Source organism: Sycon ciliatum, chromosome 10, assembly GCF_964019385.1.
Source record: "Sycon ciliatum chromosome 10, ocSycCili1.1, whole genome shotgun sequence".
Taxonomy (NCBI): domain Eukaryota; kingdom Metazoa; phylum Porifera; class Calcarea; order Leucosolenida; family Sycettidae; genus Sycon; species Sycon ciliatum.
In genome coordinates this window covers 15,015,079-15,037,586 of record NC_088652.1, presented here as the reverse complement: position 1 = coordinate 15,037,586, position 22,508 = coordinate 15,015,079, and the positions used below count along the sequence as shown (strand labels likewise).

General features: G+C 47.8%; 1 protein-coding gene across 1 annotated transcript; it reads left to right on the top strand.

The window, feature by feature from the left end:
• Positions 1 to 1,326: 1,326 nt before the first annotated feature.
• LOC135826691 (uncharacterized) lies at positions 1,327 to 20,856 on the top strand. Its single transcript, XM_065339292.1, has 4 exons — positions 1,327 to 1,419; positions 18,160 to 18,261; positions 18,913 to 19,014; positions 20,110 to 20,856. Exons 1-4 carry the CDS (start codon positions 1,342 to 1,344, stop codon positions 20,854 to 20,856), a joined length of 1,029 nt encoding a protein of 342 aa, XP_065195364.1. The 5' UTR covers positions 1,327 to 1,341.
• Positions 20,857 to 22,508: the final 1,652 nt, after the last annotated feature.

The following is a 22,508-nucleotide window of genomic DNA, read 5'->3' as shown; positions in this document are numbered from 1 at the left end:
GCGCTCTGGCAGTACTTTACGGTACAAGTGTGTGTGTGTGTGTGTGTGTGTCTGTGTGTGTGGGTGCGTGCGTGTGTGTGTGGGTGTGCGTGTGTGTGTGTGTGTGCGTGCATGCGGGTGAGTGCGTGCATGCGTGCATGCGTGTGTGTGTGTGTGGGTGTTTGTGTGCGTGTGTGTGTGTGGGGGGGGGGGGGTGGGCGGGTGTGTGTGTGTGGGGGGGGGGGGGGGTGCGTGTGTGTGTGTGTGGGTGATTGCTCCTGGGTGGTTACCAACAGCCAGTGCTGGCCAGAGTATGTCGTGTAATGTACATGCAGGAAAAAAGGAAAAAGACCAAAAAAGAAGAAGGGATTCATTGGCCAGAAAAAGCCAGTTCATAGCAGTGTGATGTAGACCAGGCTGAATAGGCTGTTGAAGTGCCTACGTCACGCTGCCTGAAAACTCGTAGTTACACGTAGTTACAAGGCCATGCGGTGACAAACAAAAGTCGCGTCACCTGCACTTGTCGTGTTTCCAATGGTCACGACATCACTTTGACTGGAGCGCGCTGGTGCAAGATCGCGACTTCAAATTTTGTTTTACTTCAAGAAGTTTCTCCTTCGCTCTCAAGGCATAGTTCAGTGTTTTCCTGCTGAGTGTTCACCAGCACCTGAGAGATAGGGGCTCTGATTTTCGCTTACCGCTGGACAAGGAAACGAGCCCAGAATTGGTTGATCTCAGAACTCAAAGAAATCAGCGATCGCTGCGATAGAAATAACAGAGACACCCATCATTGCTTCTTGGTCGGCAACTACATGTGAAGCCGAACGACAGTACAGGCACAGCAGTGGCCAAGCAATAAATCCGCTACGGCTTCTCCTTCTCTACAAAGCGAAAACTACAAACTCAGCGACAAGTAGCAGTTGGTTTGAGATATATAAGTCTCGCGCGCCCGCGCGCTCCTCACTCCAAATGATGATGTAGCTGTGTTCACTGCATGCTGCTGCCACTGGAAACACGACCAGTGCAGGTGACGAGACTTTTGTTTGTCACCACTTGGCCAAGTAACTCCGCGTTGGCAAGAAGCTGTGACTTCAGACTTCTGCGGCCTATAGTGACGGTCAATTCTTCAACCTTGCAAGCTGTAGAATGATGCAATCCCGGCACAAGTTGCTATGGCTTCTGCTGTAGCATCGCTATCATCGCCTCTGGCAATGGGTGTCAAATGGTCAAATGGTCAATGGTGTGTGCTTGTGCGTGTTGTTTGGCCTGGGGTCTGTACATGCGTGTTGTGTGTGGGTGTACACATCCTATCACTACGTGTGTTCTTCTTACTAGGGTGGACGGAGGTACACTCCACTACATATGGCATGTGGGATGGGTCAAATTGCCATTGCCAAGCATCTTGTCAAGTGTAAAGCCAAGGTGGACAAGACTGACGATGTAAGTTGCACACCACTCTACCTGTACATTGAAGAATGACTCAAGATTGGCTCGGGTACTAATCAGAGACACCTGGGTTTTGCCTGTACTGCAACAGAGTCAATGCAGATGAACCACATTGACTTCTGCCTTAGGTCGGAACCTCGGATCCATATTATCAAGAGTAGATAAACAAGAGTGTGCAACTCCGGATCTCTTCTGCATAATCTGCAGATAAACTGCCCAGGGCGGAATTTTTTGTTGACGTCACCTTTGTTTCGGAAAAAACACGCATTTTGCTGCAGAACAGTGCGAGAGCACGTGCTGGGCACCGACCTTGTTATATAAAGCTCGGCCAAGTGCCCGAGGCAAAGCTTTCCAAAAAACTCGCAGCGCGTGCGTCGTAGAAAATATTACGTCAACAAACAATTCCACCACGGGCAAACCCATCCCGGAGTTGCACACTCTTGTTTAACTTCTCTTATTATGAAGATCGACAACCATGGATTATTGCACAATGTCAATGATATGGGCGTGACCACTTAACCTTTTCCACCCCGGCCTGAAACCATGAATTCCCAGTCCGATCGCTGCGCCTCTCTCTCTATCGCCTTGCAGAGCAGACCTGTGATTTGAAAAATTCTAACTTCACTAACCAGGAACGGAAGTTGATCATCTTGGGCTCTTTGGAAAGCTTGAAGCCTTCTCTGTCCAAACCAATGGAAGAATCACTCAGCAGGAGCAATAGAGTTGCCTTCACACTCCGTTGAGAGCTCCTCTATCGGGCCTAGAAGAGATATTCCACACCTAGTCACAAATTTCTTCGCTTCTACAGTTTTACTCAGCGCAGAGCAAAAATTCAAACTCTCTCAGATTCCTGAAGTTCAAGCGCTCATTTTGGTACCCAACACGCATGGGCTGTGCCCCTGTGAGTCTAGGGAAAGTCCCTTCCCTGCCGATGTCCGCTCGAAAATCCAAGGTGCGAAATATTGTGCCCTGTAATTCGGCCGTGAATTGCGTTTCCACCTTCGGCGCTCCGGTATTTTACTTTTCGCTCCAGCAAACGACATACCATTGGAAAGCTTATTCCTTCAGCTTTCCAACGAGCCGTCAGATGTTAGAATCGAAGAAAGTATAACAGAGTTACGAAGGTTTGAATAGCGAGGTGTACGCAATCCGAGTTCACTGTACATACAGTACATTTTCTACCCGAGTATACTCGGGCTTGGGAAAGCAGGGCATGCTACAAAACGAGTATACTCGGGCGCGGGGTGCAAAAGGTTAAAAACCCATGTTGAAATTACGTGTAAAATAGAAAACAGTCTGTTGTCAGTAACATGGATACAATTTGCTATCGTAAAAGCCCATTTCATCCTAAATGGGTGCGAATCATTCTGTAATAATGGATGGAGGCAATCAGTGGATAACTGACTGGTGACTGTCTAGCCTAACATTATACTGTAATCCACCCTATTTTGTATTGAGTAGGACACCTAACTGACAATCAACTCTAGCACGTCTTGGATGGGCACTCCAACAGCCTTCAGACTTGGAAGATTTGAAGTTATAGGAATAACATAGGAGGGGAAGGTGCACGCAACCAAGATAAGCACAAGCGTTGTGAAGGTCGTTGGCGGATGTACACGCTTGCCAATGACGATACGGGCAAGACCATTCGTCAAACCGCGATTCAAGGACGCAAGACAACATACCATGCAACTTGTGTGGCGCTAAAGATTCGAAGATCAAATGAATAAGAAGCTGAGAGACCTCGAATCATGCAAAACTGAACGTCTCAGAAAAACTGTACTGTACTTCAACTATGACAATTTGGATGCACAATGAGCAGCAGTTGGGGTTGGTTCATATATCGCCGGTATACGCCGGGAGCCACCGGCGGTGGGCCTCTTGCAACCTCTCCCAGTGCATTGCAATGATGTTAACCAGTGCAATCGTAACAAAATCACACTGTAACTAATCGCATGGGTCCAGCGGCAAAGTTGGGCAGGCTCAACTCTTGCAATCCCAATCTGCTCCGGCACCAATCCCGTACAATTTTGACCAAAAGTGGTTTGTGAACCGTTCGCGCTGATGATCGCCGGTGCCGGGACCCAGACTTTGTCAAATTTTCAAACCAAGACTCATCCTAAATTTTCCTAAATGGAAGCTAAGGATGAGATACGTTCGCCATTCTTGTAGTCGCATCAACGTGGCAAATAAAGTCAGCATACCAACCCGTCCTTCCCGGATGATCGGCTTGACTGGGGTGCAGCTTATTAGACAAAATATAATTGAAAGAAATAGAAATATGAAGGATGCATTCGCAAGCTCTTGTGACTTCATCAATGTTTGAATGCAGAACTTCGACACTACCGCTTACTAGACTGCAATGAATAGTGTAGAAGTAGTTTCATGATCTGATTCTGCACTACTTTGAAATAAATTTGGTACTACAGCAGTACTCGAACCGTATACAGGAGAAACAGCGAGCTGGCTCACCGCCAGTGCTTCCCGGCGCCGATTTGGCTTATGTGAACCAACCTTAACAAGCAGCAGTTTCACACGACAATCGTTTTGCAGTACAAATAAGGACGGCTCGTCAGGTGTGCAAAGATGGACTCGGATGGAGAGACAAGAATAAATTTATAGCAAAGAAAAGGACCAGAGAGCTACAAGATACGCTATAATGTCCACTAAAGCCTAGTTCACAGTCGACGGGCGCGACGGGACGCGACGTAAGGATCGACGGGAAGCGACGGGACGGTCTGACGGCGTCCAATGTGTACACCAGGAACTGGAACGCAACCGTACTATCGTACAGATCGGGAAGCAACGGGAAGACTTGGATCGATGCAACTTTTCATACCGCAGACGGGCGTAGACGGGGACGCAAGCGACACAGCGGCTGCAATTTGAGTGTGAACAGGAGACGGCGTAGTGCGCCGACTACTCCCGATTCGTACTTGGAAATTGTTAGCATTTCGAACACTGAGCATCCCATGATAACTCACAGAATGGCTAGCTTGACTTGAGTTGAATTTTAGCAACATAAGATCTCATACAAGAATCTAACTCTCCTCCTCCATGCGCTCTAAAGCCGACCCTTCGTTGTTTGAAGTTATTGGTGTGAGTAATGGCTACCGAGGATAGCATTGGTCGGCTTTAGAGCGCATGGAGGAGGAGAGTTAGTTTCTTGTATTATTCAACAGCCGAAAGGTACCGTTCAACAGTTTATTGATAAGATCTCATGTCACTTATTATATTTTAGGGATAGTTTAGAAACGTGACAGACGAACTATTCTATCATTTCCTCGGGCTATTATTTGAATGCCTAAACTTTCAGGGCTGATTTTTTGGTCTTCATGAAGAACTGGTATTGTGAACTTGATTCCGCTTCTTTCAAGGAGAAATAATTGAAAAGAAGTCCTGAAAAACGAGAAATTAGGTCCGAAAGTCACCCTGTCACGGACCGTGCCTTACGACTCGCGCCGTTCGACGTTAAACGTCGCAACGACTGCTGCATGTCGTGTCGTACGAATTGTACAGGATTTTACAGCTCACCCCAGCCCTCCCGACAAGCCCTTACTTCCCGTACCGTCGGCGCTGCGTCGAATGTGAACTAGGCTTGACACCACCAGTTACTTGGAGCAGACACTTTCTTTACCAATCACTCTGCCACCAAAGTCACAACATCTTCGTTCATTTTTTTGGTGCATTTTTTGTCCCCATGATGCCAAGACCTTAAGTCAGCTGAGGGCAAACGCCTCACCATCACTATGCTTCCATATGCAAATTATGTTTTGTCTTCAAACCAGGCTTGTATTCAAAACAGGCTTCCTAACAAGACAGGCTTTAATTAGTGTGCTGGCGTGCTGCAGTGTCTGCTTTGTGCTGACCAGCAAGTGAAATCCCGGCATGCCGTACAATCCCATGCAGCTAGCTGCCCAGCAAGGAAAGTCTCGAGTGGGGGCCTCTCGATCTGCTCCCTCATTCGCCTGTCATTCAGTAGCACTTCATCGCGCTTCAAGCCTTTTTCTTCGTGAACTAGCTGCGAACGCATGAGCTCTGCTGCACGTGTTCCCTTTGCGTGAGGCCCAGAAACAGCTAGTACCTCCGTACTTCGATTGGCTAGATCGACGTTGTCCAGGTTCTCCTCGCTATCGCCATCACGGCTCGAACTGGACACGATTTCTTAACCATATTCCGCACCAGCAGCTAGCGCAGAAATTTCGCCGTCCCTGAGTGTAGGAGAGATTGAATCGGGTTTGATCAGCTCAAAACCTCTTCGTCATGACTAGAAGAGTAGCAGGGAATATTCTACCCTTTGACTTCCCTGACTGCTGAATCCCTTCCTGCCATGACTGCTACTTCTTCACACAATCGATATTCTCTTTGGTTCCACTTCACTGCACTCGAGCAGCCACGCGACACAACCTTTTTGCAAAACATCATTTTTTCTCCTAAAAATTATTTTCGCCCTAAACCTCGTTTTCGCAGAAGTTGGGCCATATGACGATAGTGTAGATTTGATAATAATACAAGAAAGACGCAGCAAACTCTAAGAGCACCAAAGAAAAACTGTACCATGAACAAGAAAGCCACCAAGACAAGGCTACCTCTTGCCCAGAGGAACAGTCCCGAAAAGGTGCTAGGAAACCAGAAAAGGATACAGGAAAATAAACAAGTGCAAAATTCCATACTGCACCGTACGCGTATATGGTGCGTGAGAACCCCGCGCGGGATCAGCGGAAATGTTTGCAGAGAAGTTCAGGACACGCATTGCCAAAAAGAGAAGTGTGAAGAGGTCAAAAGTACAAGTGCGCTTCCAGTGCAAAACCGCAGATCACAGAAAACTATCACAGGCAAGTCACGCTACACGTATGCATGCGTACCACTTCCAGATCCGCGGAGCTAGCGCTAGCAACAATCGCGCGTGATCACGTGATCAATGATGACATAATTCAAAAATAGCGCTGCTGCGAATGCACACTTTGGCAGCTGGCACATTGCAAGAACGAACGAAAGTAATTCAAAAACAGTTCGAACACAACGAAGAAATAAGTTTGAGAGAACAATAAATTTGTCAAGTAGAACAATGTATGAATCTCCCAGGGGGTGCTTGCACCCAGCCCTGGGTAACAGTAAGCGCTGACAGACAAAAGAGAAAGAACTAACGGAAGAAGAAAAATACTGCAGCGCTGCGGAACGAAGATCAAACGGCAATCCAGTAAGTCGTAACATTCGATTACACTCAACCTGTCACAATCAATATGCTTGCCACTCAAATACTACCCTGACACTGCTCTGAGCACGCAGCGCGGACATGGTACATGAATTTACCACAGAAGTCTGCAGTTTCACAGCAGCAGTCAGCAGATATTGATGTGCAGATTGCGTGGTGAACATTTGTCCACGAGTAGAGAGAACCCAAATGACCCACCAACCAATACACTCGAGAAAAAGAATGCCAATCGGTTCATTCAGGGTTGTATCATTTGTTTTTTAAAAGGCCCTTGGTGTGCCATTTTTAAGATATCAAGAATTCTCGAATACTCAAATATTCGATTGGAGAAAATCAGAGTATTCAAACTCGGGATCTCAGTGCCAACTTTCACCCCTACTAGTAACAACCAGATCATCACAACAGTGCTAAAAGCGGAGGTGTATACAAATGCTACCAAGCGATGCAGGCGTAGAACCTTTAACCAACTAACTTGGCATCAACCTTGCATCGTGGGCTGGGAAAGACAAAGTGTAGGCCATCAGTTCCAGGCAAGCATGTTCTACTGACCAATTTCTTGCCCGGCAGTGAGACATGTATTGGGGTTTTCCACGTTAACCTGGCAAACAGTTTGTCAATTGACTTATCAGAGTAGTGTGTACGTACATGAGAATAACTCACTTCATAGTGAGTTGGGCACTACATTTGTGGAGTACAAAAAGGACGACGGCATATTCTCCAGGGACAACAATGGACAACGGGAATAGTTAGATATGACAACATTTATTAGGGAGACGAAGTGACAGAGACCAAGACGAATGAAACAACTACATTGTGGCAGAGAGAGACAAGAGCTAGAGATCAAGTGTGAAGATAAAGGGCCTGCGTAGCTATGGCAACTATGGGCGTGCAAGTAGCTACTCAGGCCAACAGAACAAAAGGTGAGAAAAGGAGACAAAAGGTGAATATGACGTAGTATGGGGTGCATGCAGGCCAGCTTGGAAAAGGTTGTACGGGAGGAGGTACCTAACATACCTCCTCTGCGCAAAAAAGGAACCGCGACCTCGCGGAAAATAATAAGACAACGAGAAAAATGGCTGAGGAAGTAGAGAAAAAAAAGCACACACACACAAGCACACACCCAAAACGCACGGGTTTCTCGCTCCACATATACTGGCATACACAGAGACAAAGACAGCAATAGCGACAACACACAAAGTGAAGGGTAGTTGGCCGCAGCCAGATGTGAACCGGAAAACGAGTGAGGTATGGAAGCAAGCAAGGACTGAGAACAGAGTGTCTCAAATAGAATAGTCGTGCCAGTGGATAGCAGAAATAGGCCATGATGCAGAACCACTTGGGAACGTCAGATTAATTTTCCTGGACCGAGCCAGCCGGGAAAAACCCTCGCGCCGACGGACGCATTTGTGAGGGAAAAAACCGGGTGTATATCCCCAATGGCGATTAGGCATCATGTAGGCATGGCAAGCACATCACGGCAAACAGTGATAACAAGCATTGATAATATGCACAGAAATAAAGGGTGGGAGGGCAGGGACACTGGTGAGACTCAAAACTGACTGAAGAAGTCAGGAAAAGAAGCGACAACAAAGAACACACCAGATGCCATATTTGCAACTGAAAATATTTCGCGAGAAATACAACGTCACAAAAGTGTTATACAAATTATGCCCTACAGTTATGACGTTCCTGTACTCTAAAGTATTTACATATCACTCATGGTAGCTTAGACATTGCCAACGTTGGGCCAAACACCCCTTCACAAAAATATTGGCACACATAAAAAACTAAAAGCAAGGAACATTGCCTTCTGATTTGCATCGCTATGCAGCATAGTTACTCTTCTGCCAATTAATGCGACATGAATTAAAGAGCGTGGCTCACCATCGGACTCGTAATATTGACAAAGGACAACCGCGCACACACAAACACAACAAAAATCACAAAATAGAATAAACTGAAAATAAATTTAACGACGATGGACAGATGAAAAAGAAAGAGAGAAATAAAGAAAAGTTGTATTTCTCGCCGGCTGAGCGCAGCGAGATAGGCGAGAAATTATTTCTCGCGAAATATTTTCAGTTGCAAATATGGCATCTGGTGTGTTCTTTGTTGTCGCTTCTTTTCCTGACTTCTTCAGTCAGTTTTGAGTCTCACCAGTGTGGACCGGTTTTTTCGATCTCCGTAGGATTTTCCTTGAACGAACTCCTTTGTCAGGATACCTCGACCATAATGCTTCTTCCTCAGTGCCTTTGACATCCCCTCCGATCACATCATCGTCGGCTACCCCCGCGTCCCCCGAATCGCCGTCTTCGCCATCCAACTGACCAACATCCGAGGCGGACAGGTCCCCTGCAAGACGGAATCTGACACGACCCGTGGAAAGCCAGCAGTTGAAACCGCAACACCCACAGGAAAAAGATCCAGGAGCTGAGGACATTGTCTGGAACGGGCCTCAACCCCAAACTCCAGCAAACAAAACCCTCGCTCATGCTCGTAGCCAAAAATGCTGCGAACAACAGTATGAACAAAAAATCGAACTGTTCGCAACCAAAAACGGCGCCAAGCCCCAGGTCCGTGCAAGACACCAGCAAGGCGCTATGTCATCCATCAACCATCGCGCGAGCCTGAGATACACATGAAACAAACTTCTGAGAATTGCGGAGGAAAAGTTTGGAATGTTGTGGTGATGATTTGATGCTGATGATTACGCTGCACGTAAAACAGGCAGGACGAAGAAACATGCCATCTCCAGCAAAATCACTGACCACTGCAGTACCTACAGTAGCCTACAGCCACAGCTGCCACTGGGCAATCAGCCATCGCCAGCCGCGAGATCACGAGGCCAGATGACGGATCGTGGCTACCGCCAGTGACTATCCAGATACTGTAAATATACAAAATTTCGGCAGCTATTTAATTTCAGCTATATTTGGCACCGACCCAAAACGCCTAAATTAAAACGCCGACGAAATTTTTCAAAGCATCTGTCGCACTATGCCATGCCCTCTACCCCAAGCCGAAAATAAATCACCGCCGAAATGTCAAAAATCGTGAAGTGCCGAAATTTTGCAGCGCCGAAATTTTGTATATTTACAGTAAGTTGAATTTATTGTATGCTTTTTCTCATAGGTTTAACAGATTGGTGCCATAGTGTACTCCAGTCGGCTCCGCTCAGGCTTTGTTGCGGTCGTGAATGAAATTCCTTGTTTCTGTACTCCAAGCATCCTATTATAAATGAGCGTTAGCATGCTAACGCGAGTTAGCAGCCAGCCCAGCGAGCTGGCCCAACCTGCACGCATGCGCGAGTCACGTGGGCACGCGCCCTTCAAAATCCTGTACAATGTCTCTTTCATGTCATTGCTGTTTGGACTTTCGAGCGTGCAACTTGCGGAACAGGTGTTCCCAAAACAATTTCCTTCCGTTAGAATTTCAAGCTTGCATACTCGTATCTCTACGTTTCAAATTCAGACTTCAATGACGCCTGTTGGTGCCTGAAACAATGTCGTCGTCTACAGTGGAACGTCGACTGTGGACTTTTAGCTTGCGCCATCATCAGGTTTCCTGAAATGAAGTACCTCCACGCGATCTCAGCGACCCTTGTTTGTGCCTTGAAACAATGTCGTCGTCACCAACCGGCGTCCAGCCTCTCCGGATCGCCTCGCTTTACCTGGCTCCGTCGCCCGCCTACTGCGAACGCAACGACGGCCGCCACGCAGCACCACCACTGCAACAGCAGACCCGAGTCTGACGATCGTAATTCGTATCCAGAGTGGCGAGTTCGTGGACTTCGAGTTTCTGTTGGAAGTAACAATGGTAGTTGTCCACTGCCGTCACCAACGCCACCCAGCTTCTCCTCACTCTACTTGGATCCGTATCGCCGCTCGCCGCCAGCAGGCCGGACCCTACTGGGAGCCCGGTGCAGTGACGACCGCCATATGCGCATGCAGCGCCAACAGCAGGTGAACCTGACTGTCCTATACGGGCCCTTCTCGATCGTGTCCAGAGAGGCGAGTTCGTGAACTTCGATTTCCTGCTGCCCGATACAGTTGCAGTCAGTCCAGCTCCGGCGACGTTCCAACTCCGTAGCCCCTCATATGTTGCTCTTCTGGCGCACTAGCATTTATTTCGCGGATGACACCGCCGTCGGCCAAGCACGAACCAAAGGTACCAGCCCAATGGAGACTGCCCTGCAGGAGACATTTGCGTGGGCCGACCGAGTAGGCGGAACCTTCAACCCATCGAAAACCGTTGTTATCTCATTCGCTGAGGAAGGAGCTGCAGAGACCATCCGCGGTATCCAGCCGTCAACCAGTCACCGTCACCTGGGAGTGTTGTTGAGTGAAACACTTAGCTTCCAGGAGCATATTGAACAGACAATAAGCAAGTTTAGACAACGCTGCGTTCTTCTGTGCCATATGGCTGACCGTTTAACAGGAGACATCGTCAGGAAGCTGTACCTTACGTATGTCCGCCCCACAGCAGAATACGCCGCCCCAGTATGGGAATCCTCCCTCTCTGCTGCACAGCGGCTCACCCTTGAACGGCTGCAAGCCAGAGTAGCTCGCACAGTCATGCGGCTTGGGAGATGCCCTTGCCCATCAGACGAGCCCAAGTCATCATTGTTTAAACAGCTGGGGTGGCCAAGTCTATCCTGGCGCAGGAAGATCGCCTGCCTTATGGAATTCTTCCATTTGGTCACCACCCAACCAGAACTTTTTGAAGCAGCGGGATACTGCCCCACGCGTAGTCGCCGCCGCCAACTCGCATTCACTCTGCCACGGGTTGGGAAACACGCCGGGAGGTCATTTCTCTTCCGCACCGCTACTGTCTGGAATGCCTTGCCCGCAGACCTGAGAGCCACAGCCTCGCAGTCCCTGTTTCACAGTCACATTTGCACGCACTTCTCTGACACCAAACACAATGCCACTCCTCACTGACATGCCTCTGTCCTCCTTCTTTGTGCGTTGCGCTTATTCTTATTAATTTTTGTGTTTCTGTTTCGGTACATTTCGTATTTCAAGGCATATCCCGAGGCTATAGGTATCATTGATTAAAGGACCATTCTGGAACATTCAGCATAATTGTATTTCTCTTGCTAGGCTGTTCATTACGAATTATTAGCCCTCCACTGTCTGCTATCTCAACCCTACAGCCTCCCATTATAATGGAACTCCCTTCAATTTAGACTACGTCTTTGGGAAATCCTCAAATATATAATAATAATAATAATTTGAATCCGAACCCAGAACTGCGCTTCGTAGGCTGCATGACGGTAGCACTTGAGTTGAGACCTGGACAGTGTTCATGAATGGTCTGTGTTCCACTGTTCCTCACCACGTTTCACGAGTGCCTGTGGACGTATTTGGCCACGATCGTCGCGGCCAATGAACTGGACGTTATCAATATTCAATCTACGGACAACTGTTTCGTTCTTTGTGGACTCATCAGCGCAGCACAGAGGGAATTAAGCCGAACCTGATAGCAATGAAAAAAAATCTCCAAAGCCAGGTTATCAATATCAACTTGTGGCAACTGCGCCTCGCGGTGTACTGGAACAGCACGACCCGCCTGCCAGCAGTGCAGCTCAGTGCACCCGCCAGCATTTCGGTGCGCATTTCGTCCTACTCACCAGTACAGATCCGCATCACGTACCGCAACCGTATTTTTTTTTTTTTCTACAAAATCCACATATCTCCAGACACTGGGGTGAATGATGGAGTGTGGTGGTGGGGCCCATTAAGCTCCGCCGACCAGAGGTCTCGGCTTCATAGCTCCATGGACGCACCAAAGGGATATTGGGTGGGGAGGATTTAATTGAAAAAGAAAACAGAAGAAAGAAAATGGAAAGATTGTATTGCTCAGTGAGCAAAAGAATAAGTTGAATATTGATGTGAACGCTGTTAGACTTTTAAATTCAAGAGGAGACTGCCCGTGAGGAGAGATTACATGTATGTCCAAGCAGGGTAGGACACTGTACCCTCTTACTCGCGTATGCTATGAGTAGCCCAGTGCCAGTTCGTTCTGAGGAGATGGTGATAAGCTGCTGTCTTGAACTTTTGGATGTTCTTTGGGTGAAATGGGTGGGGAATGATAGAGGTAGGCAGCTGGTTCCAAATTGGGATGCCGCTACTACGAGTACGGTGCTTGCACGCGTCAGCTCAGGCAGTGCTACCTCCAGTGCCGACAGGAGCACCTCAGGGCAAAGTGTAAGGCCTCATCAGTAACTGTGTAAGCACTCAGTTTCTCACTTCTCAAAATTACTGGACTCACATCCTGATCCTATGCTCCGGAGGTATGTTGCACATGGTCGTAATTGTGGGGTTGTGGTAGGTTTTATCGGCAACCACTCAACTAATTGGGATCCATTGAATTTAACACGGTCACATGCTAACCCAGAATATATTTCTGCGCAACGATCCGTTTCTTGCAGCAGGCTTGAAACAGCTGGCCCGTGTTCTTCACCCCCTTTCTCGTCTCTGTGCTGTTCCGGCGTAGATGCGGTTCCTAGACGAACGGGAAGTTACACCCGACACACCCTTTGCAAAGCCTGGAGGGTCGAAGTGTCAACGATTACATTCCAGCAGACCGTATCTCTCCACAATGTCAAGGTGACAATGCTGCAAACATGATTAGACAATTGCTCGCCCCTCTGTATCTTGCTAAGCTCAATGTTAAAAGTGCATTCTGCCGAATTCCCATCTGCCCGGAGGAGTGGCCCTTGTTGAACCGCTGGCAGGATCAATACTGATATGAGAGCGTCCTGCCCTTGAGACTGTACTACGCTCCAGGCCAGCTATATGGAACTCTGTCGTATCCGCCAGTGAATGGATTGTGTGCGGGCAGTTCGCACTCCCACGCCTGTTGCATTACGGGGAATACCTCAATTAACGTTTCTTCCTCAATGCATGCTCTGGACTTGTGTTACCTCGCCAGCAACTCGCTATTCTGCTCCGAGCGTTTACATACCTCGGTGTTTCTCTGGCCCCAGCAAAAGTGGAGGGTCCAGCTCAAGTCCTGACGTTATTGGCATCTTCCCATTACGGGAAATACCTCGACTAACGGTTCTGTCTCCATGCATGCTCTGGACTTGTGTCAGCTCGCCAGCAACTCGCTACTCAGCGCCGTGCGTTTACATACCTCGGTGTTTCTCTGGTGTCAGCAAAAGTGCTTCCTCGATGTATGCTCTGGACCTGTGTTAGCTCGCCAGCAACTCGCTACTCGGCGCCGTGCGTTTACATACCTCGGTGTTTCTCTGGCGTCAGCAAAAGTGGAGGGTCCAGCCCACGTCCTAACGTTTATCGGCGTCATCCTGGACACCCGCGCGCTCACGTCAGTCTGCCGATGGATGAACTTGCCAAGCTTCACGACCTCCTACGGGCCACTCTCAACACAGCTTCAACTACCCAATGTCAACTCGAGTATCTTCTGGGAAAGCTCTCGTTTGCTACAAGAGTGATAGTCCCAGGACGCACATTGCAGATTGTGGTCACTTGCCAACTGGTACCGGCAGCCGTATTACCTGATCAAGCTCTCCGAAGAGTGCCTCAAATATCTTCGCTGATGGCCTGAGCTCCTGGAATAGTAGAACGGCCGGCCCTTCTTCCTACACCCTAAGTGGACGCCGTCCCCAACTTGCTGCTATTCACTGATGCAAGTGGTGCACTGGGCTGGTGCGCAAACAATTGCGACCGGGGATAGGGCAATGGACAGTCAATCAAGCAGACCAGCCAATCGCAAAGAGTGGTTTGCAATTGTGGCAGCACCTGGGAAAGCTAGCGGCACCAGCTGCAGATGCCAATCGATCGGCTTTACAGCAACTGCGAAAATCTTGCTCATCAGTTGTGGCTATGGCCTGGCGTTATACACCGGCCACTCGTTCGAATCAGCTGCCGGACTCGATATTCAGAGAGGCGGGAAGGTGGAAAGCCATGTCTGCCCGAGTAACATTCAGAGTCCACCAGCAGCCAAAGCATGGGTGGCTGTGGCAATGGCCTCAGCCCATGATATCGAGTTCCTGTTAGTCGATCGTTACCGAGCTTGCACTGCTTACAAATTTCACAGGTAGCTGCACTTTGTGATCCGCTCTGGGAGTGCCGATTTTTGGAATATATGCTCTCAACTGGTTATGCATCTCTATATCTAGCATTTGGCGGCTCTATTCAGAGTCATTGGCGGCTCCATGCGGAGGCATTGGCGGCTCCATGCGGAGTCATTCGGCGGCTCCATGCGGAGTAATTGGCAGCTCCATGCGGAGTAATTCGGCGGCTCCATGCGGAGTCATTCGCTGGCTCCATGCGGAGTCAATTGCCGGCTCCATGCGGAGTCATTTGCCGGCCCCATGCGGAGTCATTTGCCGGCTCCATGCGGAGTCATTCGCCTGCTCCAAGCGGAGTCATTTGCTGGCTCAGCTGCGAGCCATTATACCAGTTGCTCGAATCGGCACTCCCAGCTTAATGCAAAACTCGGTTGCTCTGTTGTGAGGTGGGGGGATGCTAAATGAGCGTTAGCATGCTAACGTGAGTTAGCAGGCAGCCCAGCGAGCTGGCCCAACCTGCACGCATGCGCGAGTCACGTGGGCACGCGCCCTTCAAAATCCTGTACAATGTCTCTTTCATGTCATTGCTGTTTGGACTTTCGAGCGTGCAACTTGCGGAACAGGTGTTCCCAAAACAATTTCCTTCCCACCCTCCCACCCACTAGCTCAACTCATGTTTCTGGCGCACACGTGACGGTATCTGTATAGTCCATGAGAATATATGCTCTCAACTGGTTATGCATCTCTATTATATCTAGCATTTGGCGACTCTATTCAGAGTCATTGGCGGCTCCATGCGGAGGCATTGGCGGCTCCATGCGGAGTCATTCGGCGGCTCCATGCGGAGTAATTGGCAGCTCCATGCGGAGTAATTCGGCGGCTCCATGCGGAGTCATTCGCTGGCTCCATGCGGAGTCAATTGCCGGCTCCATGTGGAGTCATTCGCCTGCTCCATGCGGAGTCATTTGCCGGCTCCATGCGGAGTCATTTGCCGGCTCCATGCGGAGTCATTTGCCGGCTCCATGCGGAGTCATTCGCCTGCTCCAAGCGGAGTCATTTGCTGGCTCAGCTGCGAGCCATTATACCAGTTGCTCGAATCGGCACTCCCAGCTTAATGCAAAACTCGGTTGCTCTGTTGTGAGGTGGGGGGATGCTAATGGAGATTGTCTCTCCCTTTCTCCTCCTCCGGCACGCACCAAATCATTCGGTAACGAGAGTAGCGTCGCCAACCATGCCGGTTTTGTATATGGTGGTATAAAGTGCTTTCTTACGTGTAGGTGGTCAGGCGTAGTTGTACAATCGAATAAGCTCCAGCTTATAGTAATCGTGCGATTGCTTTACACCCCTACAGGCAATGTTTGGAATTCCAGTACTTTATGTGGGGTAGGGTACTACACTAGTTCCGCTTCCAGTATATCCATTGTACAGCGTCGGTGCATTATTTGTGCGTCAGTGGATGAATCTACAAATTCGTGTATGCGAAGCTAACTTTAGTAAATGCGCGTATAGCACACTGTGTGCTGGTGGCATAACTGTGTTTCGGAATGAGTGTGCTGCGCATACTGTGCGGGCGGACAAGTCCTGCGGTATCTGTCTTACTGAACGCATTGTGCGTTGTGCTATGTTAGATCGGTCCTACCTGATGAGTGCATCGTGCACTGAGCGTCGGCTATGATTCCTGGTGTAACTGTCCTAATTGACAAGCACATTATGCGCTGTGTGGTAAAACTGTGTTTCTGGATGATTGTACTTCGCATAGCGTGTTGGTGGACATGTCCTGGTGTAACTGTCTTACTGGATGAACGCATCGTGCGATGTGCTATCCCAGACCTGTCTTACTTGATGAGTACATTGTGCGCTGAGTGTCAGTGTTGATTCCTCGTGTAACTGTCTGAATTGACGAGCACATTATGCGCTGTGCAATGTCATATGAGTCCCGATAGAACTGTCTCACCGAAGGAGTGCATCGGGAGCTGTGCGATGTCCAACGGATCCCGGTATGTCTGACTGGAAGAGTGCATTGTGCGCTGCGAGGTGACGGTGGATGCCCAGTATAACTGTCTTACTGGAAGAGTGCATTGTGCACTGCGAGATGATGGAGGATTCCCAGTATAACTGTCTTACTAGAAGAGTGCATTGTGCGCTGCGAGATGACGGAGGATCCCCAGTATAACTGTCTTACTGGAAGAGTGCATTGTGCACTGCGAGATGACGGTGGAGGCCCGGTATAACTGTCTTACTGGAAGAGTGCATTGTGCACTGTCCAATGCCAGACGAACCCCTCTAGATCTGTCGCCCTGGATGATTGTGTTCTACACTGTGCGACGCCAGATGAGTGCCCATATAACTGTCTCACTGGATGAGCGCCTTATGCACCGTACAACGTAAGGCACTTCCAGCCCGGCAGTGTCCGCCGCCTCCCAATATCAATGTCTTACTAGTTGACGTATTGTGCAATGTACGATGTCAGTTGTGTCTCTGTACGATTGTCTCAATGACTGAGTGCATTACGCCACGTACAATATTGGTTTGAGTCCCAGTAGAATGGTCTTACCGGATGTACGTATTGTTTACCGAAAGTTATAATGTCGATTTCCAGTACTTGTATCATTGTGTCTCATTGGAGGAGTGCCTGCATACTGCGTGGGGTCAGCTGTGTCCTAGTCAAAATGTCTTTCTGGAGGCGTTCATTCCAGTCTTATTCGCTCATCACATTGTGTACTATACAATGTCAGACGGGTCCCCGCATAACAGTCTCTATGGGTGCATTGGGTACTGTGTAATGTCCGCCACCTCCCAATATCAATGGCTTACTACATGTAGTTGACGTATTGTGTAATGTGCGATGTCAGTTGAGTCTGTATGATCGTCTCGATGAATGAATGCGTTAGTCACATCTGGCTGCGGCCAACTACCCTTCACTTTGTGTGTTGTCGCTATTGCTGTCTATGTCTCTGTGTATGCCAGTGTATGTGGAGCGAGAATAGCTGACCTGCATGACTTGGACGAGACGAGATTGACATTGCAGAGACGAGGTTGACATAGAAGAAATAAGGTTGACATGGACGAGACGAGGTTGACATGGACGAGACGAGGTTGACATAGACGAGACGAGGTTGGAGACGAGACAAGGATTACGGAGGACGAGACGAATGGCGGTTGAAGACGACTGTGCACGGGATCTCATGCTCTACCGACTGAGATAGCCGGCAGAGAGAGAGAGAAAAGAGCTAGAGATCAAGTGTGAACGGGAAGATAAAGGGCCTAGGTAGCTATGACAAATATGGGCGCACAAGTAGCTACCCACACCAATGGAACAAAAGATGACAAAATGCGACTACGATGTAGTATGGGGTGCATGCAGACCAGCTTGGAAAAGGTTATACGGGAGGAGGTGCCTAACACATTTATATCCAATATAGATACTTTTCTGATGGACAACGCATAGGAATGTCTCGTCATGTGTGTTACCTGTACACAGAACGGTGATCTTCCTGTTCATAGCTCTGCCTCTGAAGGACATCTGGAAGTAGTGAAGTATCTACTAGAACTCCAACCCGACACGATCTCTGTGCAGGACAGTGTAAGTTAAGCAATCTCTATCATTGACTCTCCTTGCTGTAGTCAGTTACTCCTACAGCACTCTTCTTGCCAACGAGGACTACTGTGCTTCCTATAATTATGTCAATTGCTGGCGAGTATCAGTCTGAAACAGCAACCCCACCGATTGATATACTCCAAAAGTACCTGTGAATATTGGTGACTCTGCTGCCCGGCACTGACAGCTGGACAAAGCACCTCCATTATGCATTTGGTTCACATAAACATTGGTCTCAATCATTTCTGATGTGACCTCATGGACACGCTCATCATCAATTCAACACCTGTCAACAGGTATGTTTTGGTGTGTGAAGAGATGTCCATAAAATGATTCAAAAGAGTTCTTAGTATTGTATACTTGCGCCCATCATATGCCTCTCAACCCACAAGAGGAATATTGCAACATTACTTTGGCTCAAAAAGAATGCAAACTAACCAATCTCGTACCCAGCACTAAAGCATGTATTGGGGTTTTTCGAGCTTTAGCTTGTAAACAGTTTGTCAATTGACTTATCACAATGTTGTGCATGAGACTGCCTCACTTCGTAGTGGATTGTGCATTATACTCAATATAAGTACTTATCTGATGGATAACGTATAGGAATGTCTGGTCATGTGTGTTACCTGTACACAGAACGGTCTCCTTCCTGTTCATCACGCTGCCTCGAGTGGACAACTGGAAGTTGTCAAGTATCTACTAGATCTCCAACCCGACACGATCTCTGCCATGGACAATGTAAGTTGAGCAATCGCTATCCTTGATTGTCCTTAAGCATTTTTCCAGAACACGGTTTGAGCAATATATTCGATCGCAACAAGTAGCATCTAGTCACTCGCGCCAGGCCAGAGCAACAGAACTTAACCTTACGGATTCCACCATCTGCCAGAAGAGCAGACCATGGCACACCATTCACTCTTGGGTCCATACAGTGGCCCTCCCTACATACTAAAGTGATGTAAATAATATTTGCTGGAGTATGTATGGTTGTGTGTGTGTGGGGGGGGGGGGGGGCTGCGTGCGTTCGTGAGTGCGTGAGTGCATACAGCAAGGACAGGCAACTGTCTTAGCCGTTCTATGCTAGCTATATGTCAATTGGTCGGGGGAGTATGAGGCCGAAACAGCAACCCCACCAATTGATTTACTCAAAAAGTACCTCTGACTATTGGTGACTTTCCTGGCCGGGGTTGATAGCTTCACAAAGCACCTCCATTATGCATTCGGTTCACATAAACATTGGTCTCAATAATTTCTGATGTGAAAAAAAGAAGGATATTGGTGGATATTGTACATAGATAACAACATTTCGCTGGAAACCAGGATCGACTCGTTTCACCATGCGCACTGTACACATTTAGTATACGAAGCTGCCATACCTCGGGGTCTGTTCAGACTCACCACCGCGATGAACGGGTGTTTAGGTGTTTAGTAGAGAGGTTAAGTTGCACGTAAATTTCTTACGTACGTGAACTTTTACGTCAAAAATTCAAAAAATTCACGTACAATTTGACGTGTTCTACGTGAGTTGACTGCAACGCACGTAGGTTCGTGACGTGAGTTTTTTTGAAGTTCCGTGTGGTCATCCGAATCGGATTTGTGTGAGTATTTCGGTTTTGTGTGAGTATCCGTAGTTCGATAGGGTTTGCGGGAAGAATTGATTTTTGTTCTATGTAGCCGAAAATTAAATCTTTCTTCTGTGGACCGCTAAAAGTAAAAGCCGGAGCTGTTTTTATCTTGTTGTGCACATGTGGAGATCGACTGGAAAGGAAGTGTGACCCTTTAGTTACTAGAGCTGTCTTCTTTTGAGTGTTTGAGTGTTGCTTATCTGCCAAGATGAGTTCGCAATCTTCCCCTACAGCAAGTGAGTTCATACGCTTCAAGCTGGAGCACGATTTGCATTTGTTGTTAGTAGTGATGGGCAAGCCCAATACGTTTGGTAGAGGATCTAAAGACTGGGATGAGATCGCGGAGAGCATGAGGAAGACATTTGGCGACATGCGCGGCCTCACTGCTAGGACCTGCAAGGAAAGGACCATAAGAGAGATCCGATCCTTTGTCGTAAACGACAACAAATCCAAGAGAAGAAGCGGAACCGAGGAGGAGTTCACTCGGAAGGATGAGCTGCTGACGGAGCTCGCCTCACGGTGGAGGGCTGCCGAAGACGAGAAGGTGGAAGCAGGCAAAGCGAAGAAGACCAAAAATGACGGAGACGCAGTGAACGGTGCAAAGCTGCGTGAAGCAGCACTTCAAGGTATGCGTTCCAAGAACGTGACGCCTGTGAAGCGTAACAAGATCACTGAAGACCCTGAGCCGGACAGTGACGGTTCGGACGACTCAGGTGACTCGTCTTTGTCTGAAACTGAACATGAATCAGCACCCACACCGAAGAAGCCTGAGAAGAGAAAGAGGGCCACAAATGGCAGTGGGCGGCGTGGCGGTTCCGTTGGTGCCGGATTGCTGGACTGGCTAGAAAGAAAGACCAACGCAGAGATGGACTTACACAAGAGGGAGCTAGCTCTCAAGGAACGTGAAATGGCTTTGAGAGAAAAGGAATTGGAACTGAAGATGCGCTCGCAGTGACAGATGAAACTAATTTGCGGCGCTTGTGTTGACGTTTTGTGGTGCAATTTTTTGTTTCTTTCTTTACCACTGTATTGGCTGTTGCTGCCATTTTTACTATAGTCTTGGAACACATGCAACACACAGCACACACATACACACATAATCAGTTGTGTTTTTTTTTCATTTCTGTTACACAACTAAGGTGTTAAGTTCCTACAACCGCGGTTTATATCCTTTTCTGTTATACGTTCTCTTCCGCTTCTTGTTCTTCATAAGCTGTTGACGAAGCTTGATCGAGGCTAAGGCCTGTGGAGAATACATTAATACAAATTAAAGATGAATAGGAATCCTACACACTGGCTACAGAGGTTTTGTTGAAGCTATTTCATCCAAACAAGGTGATGTTACACCTTATGGTACATGTATGTTTATGGTAATGTACAAAGACTTTTAATTAAAATGTGTAAAGAATTGTTTTGACCGTGAAAGTATAGACCCAGCCATAATCCATACTATTTGAAAGGCCTGTGTCCATTACCATAAACAGACTTGTGAAGGAGCTTTATCCATGTTAGCACTCTTTATATAGGAGCTCTTCCCATTGGAATTCAGCTCCTTCCTCCACTACACACTTTGACATATCCAAAAGCAGAAAACTCCTTGATTGGTATCCAAATACAGCTTAGTGTGTTTTTAAATGCTCTTGCAGCCCCTGGAAAAATGTGTGAACAATAAATTACGTTTGGCCACGACAGCCAGAAAGCCAAAAGCCTTACAAATAAGTCTGTGTACATCACCATAAACAGACAAATATGTAGCACCATGTTTGGGCAAACATGGTGCTACTTAAATACAGACTTATTTGCATGACAGCAAACGTCTGGAGCCGGAGGAGCATTATCCTTGTCCATAGTTATCCATATATAGGATTTCCCTTGCTATTGGAATCCAGCCCTCTCCCTCACAACACACTTTTATTTTCTCCAAAAGAAGATTTTTCTTGATCGCTCCGAAATACAGCATATTAGGTTTTCGAAATGCTCTTGCCTGCCTACATGTGTTCTCGTCTATTCCACTGCCTGTCCAGCTTGAATTGCATTTAACTGGCTGTGTTTGCTTTGTTCTTTAATCTCATGAAATGGCTTTAAATGGAATACAAATAATAATTATGAATGTTCAGGAAGGTATAATTATTGTAAGTTATGTCCAACCATCATGTAGGGATGACCCGGGAATAAGGAAATGAATAAACTATGGTAAATCAGGTAAATTAAACACTCTCGCAATTTGAAAGTTCTTTTGCATACCAGTACATGTATTTCATCAGACAAACACCGAACAGACAGTCATGTAAATGGACTTCACATGGCCTTTTCACTCTGCCAGTGGCTGGAGGTATTCTTCAAGGTGTGGAGGGCGAACTCCAAACTTTCTGCTCGTTTGGTTCCTTCTCAAGCAACTGTGGCAGTTTGTCAAGAGGGTGGCAACACGGTAATACTGACCAATTGGGGAAAGAAGGAGCTTCAAATTTTTCTTGAAATCGCAGAAGGCGAAAAGAGTCGCAAGCCTCCCAAATCCCCATTCCACGGAAACACGCAGGCCACTCATCGTTGTATTGAACTCGGCTTGAGCAGGAGTGAGATTTACACCCCGGAATGGCGACTGGATGA

Coding starts and splice junctions, on each gene's coding strand:
- LOC135826691 (XM_065339292.1), top strand. CDS start 1,342: ATGGCATGTGGGATGGGTCAAATTGCCATTGCCAAGCATCTTGTCAAG. Junction 1,420..18,159: donor AGGTGGACAAGACTGACGAT/GTAAGTTGCACA, acceptor ACCTGTACACAG/AACGGTGATCTTCCTGTTCA. Junction 18,262..18,912: donor CGATCTCTGTGCAGGACAGT/GTAAGTTAAGCA, acceptor ACCTGTACACAG/AACGGTCTCCTTCCTGTTCA.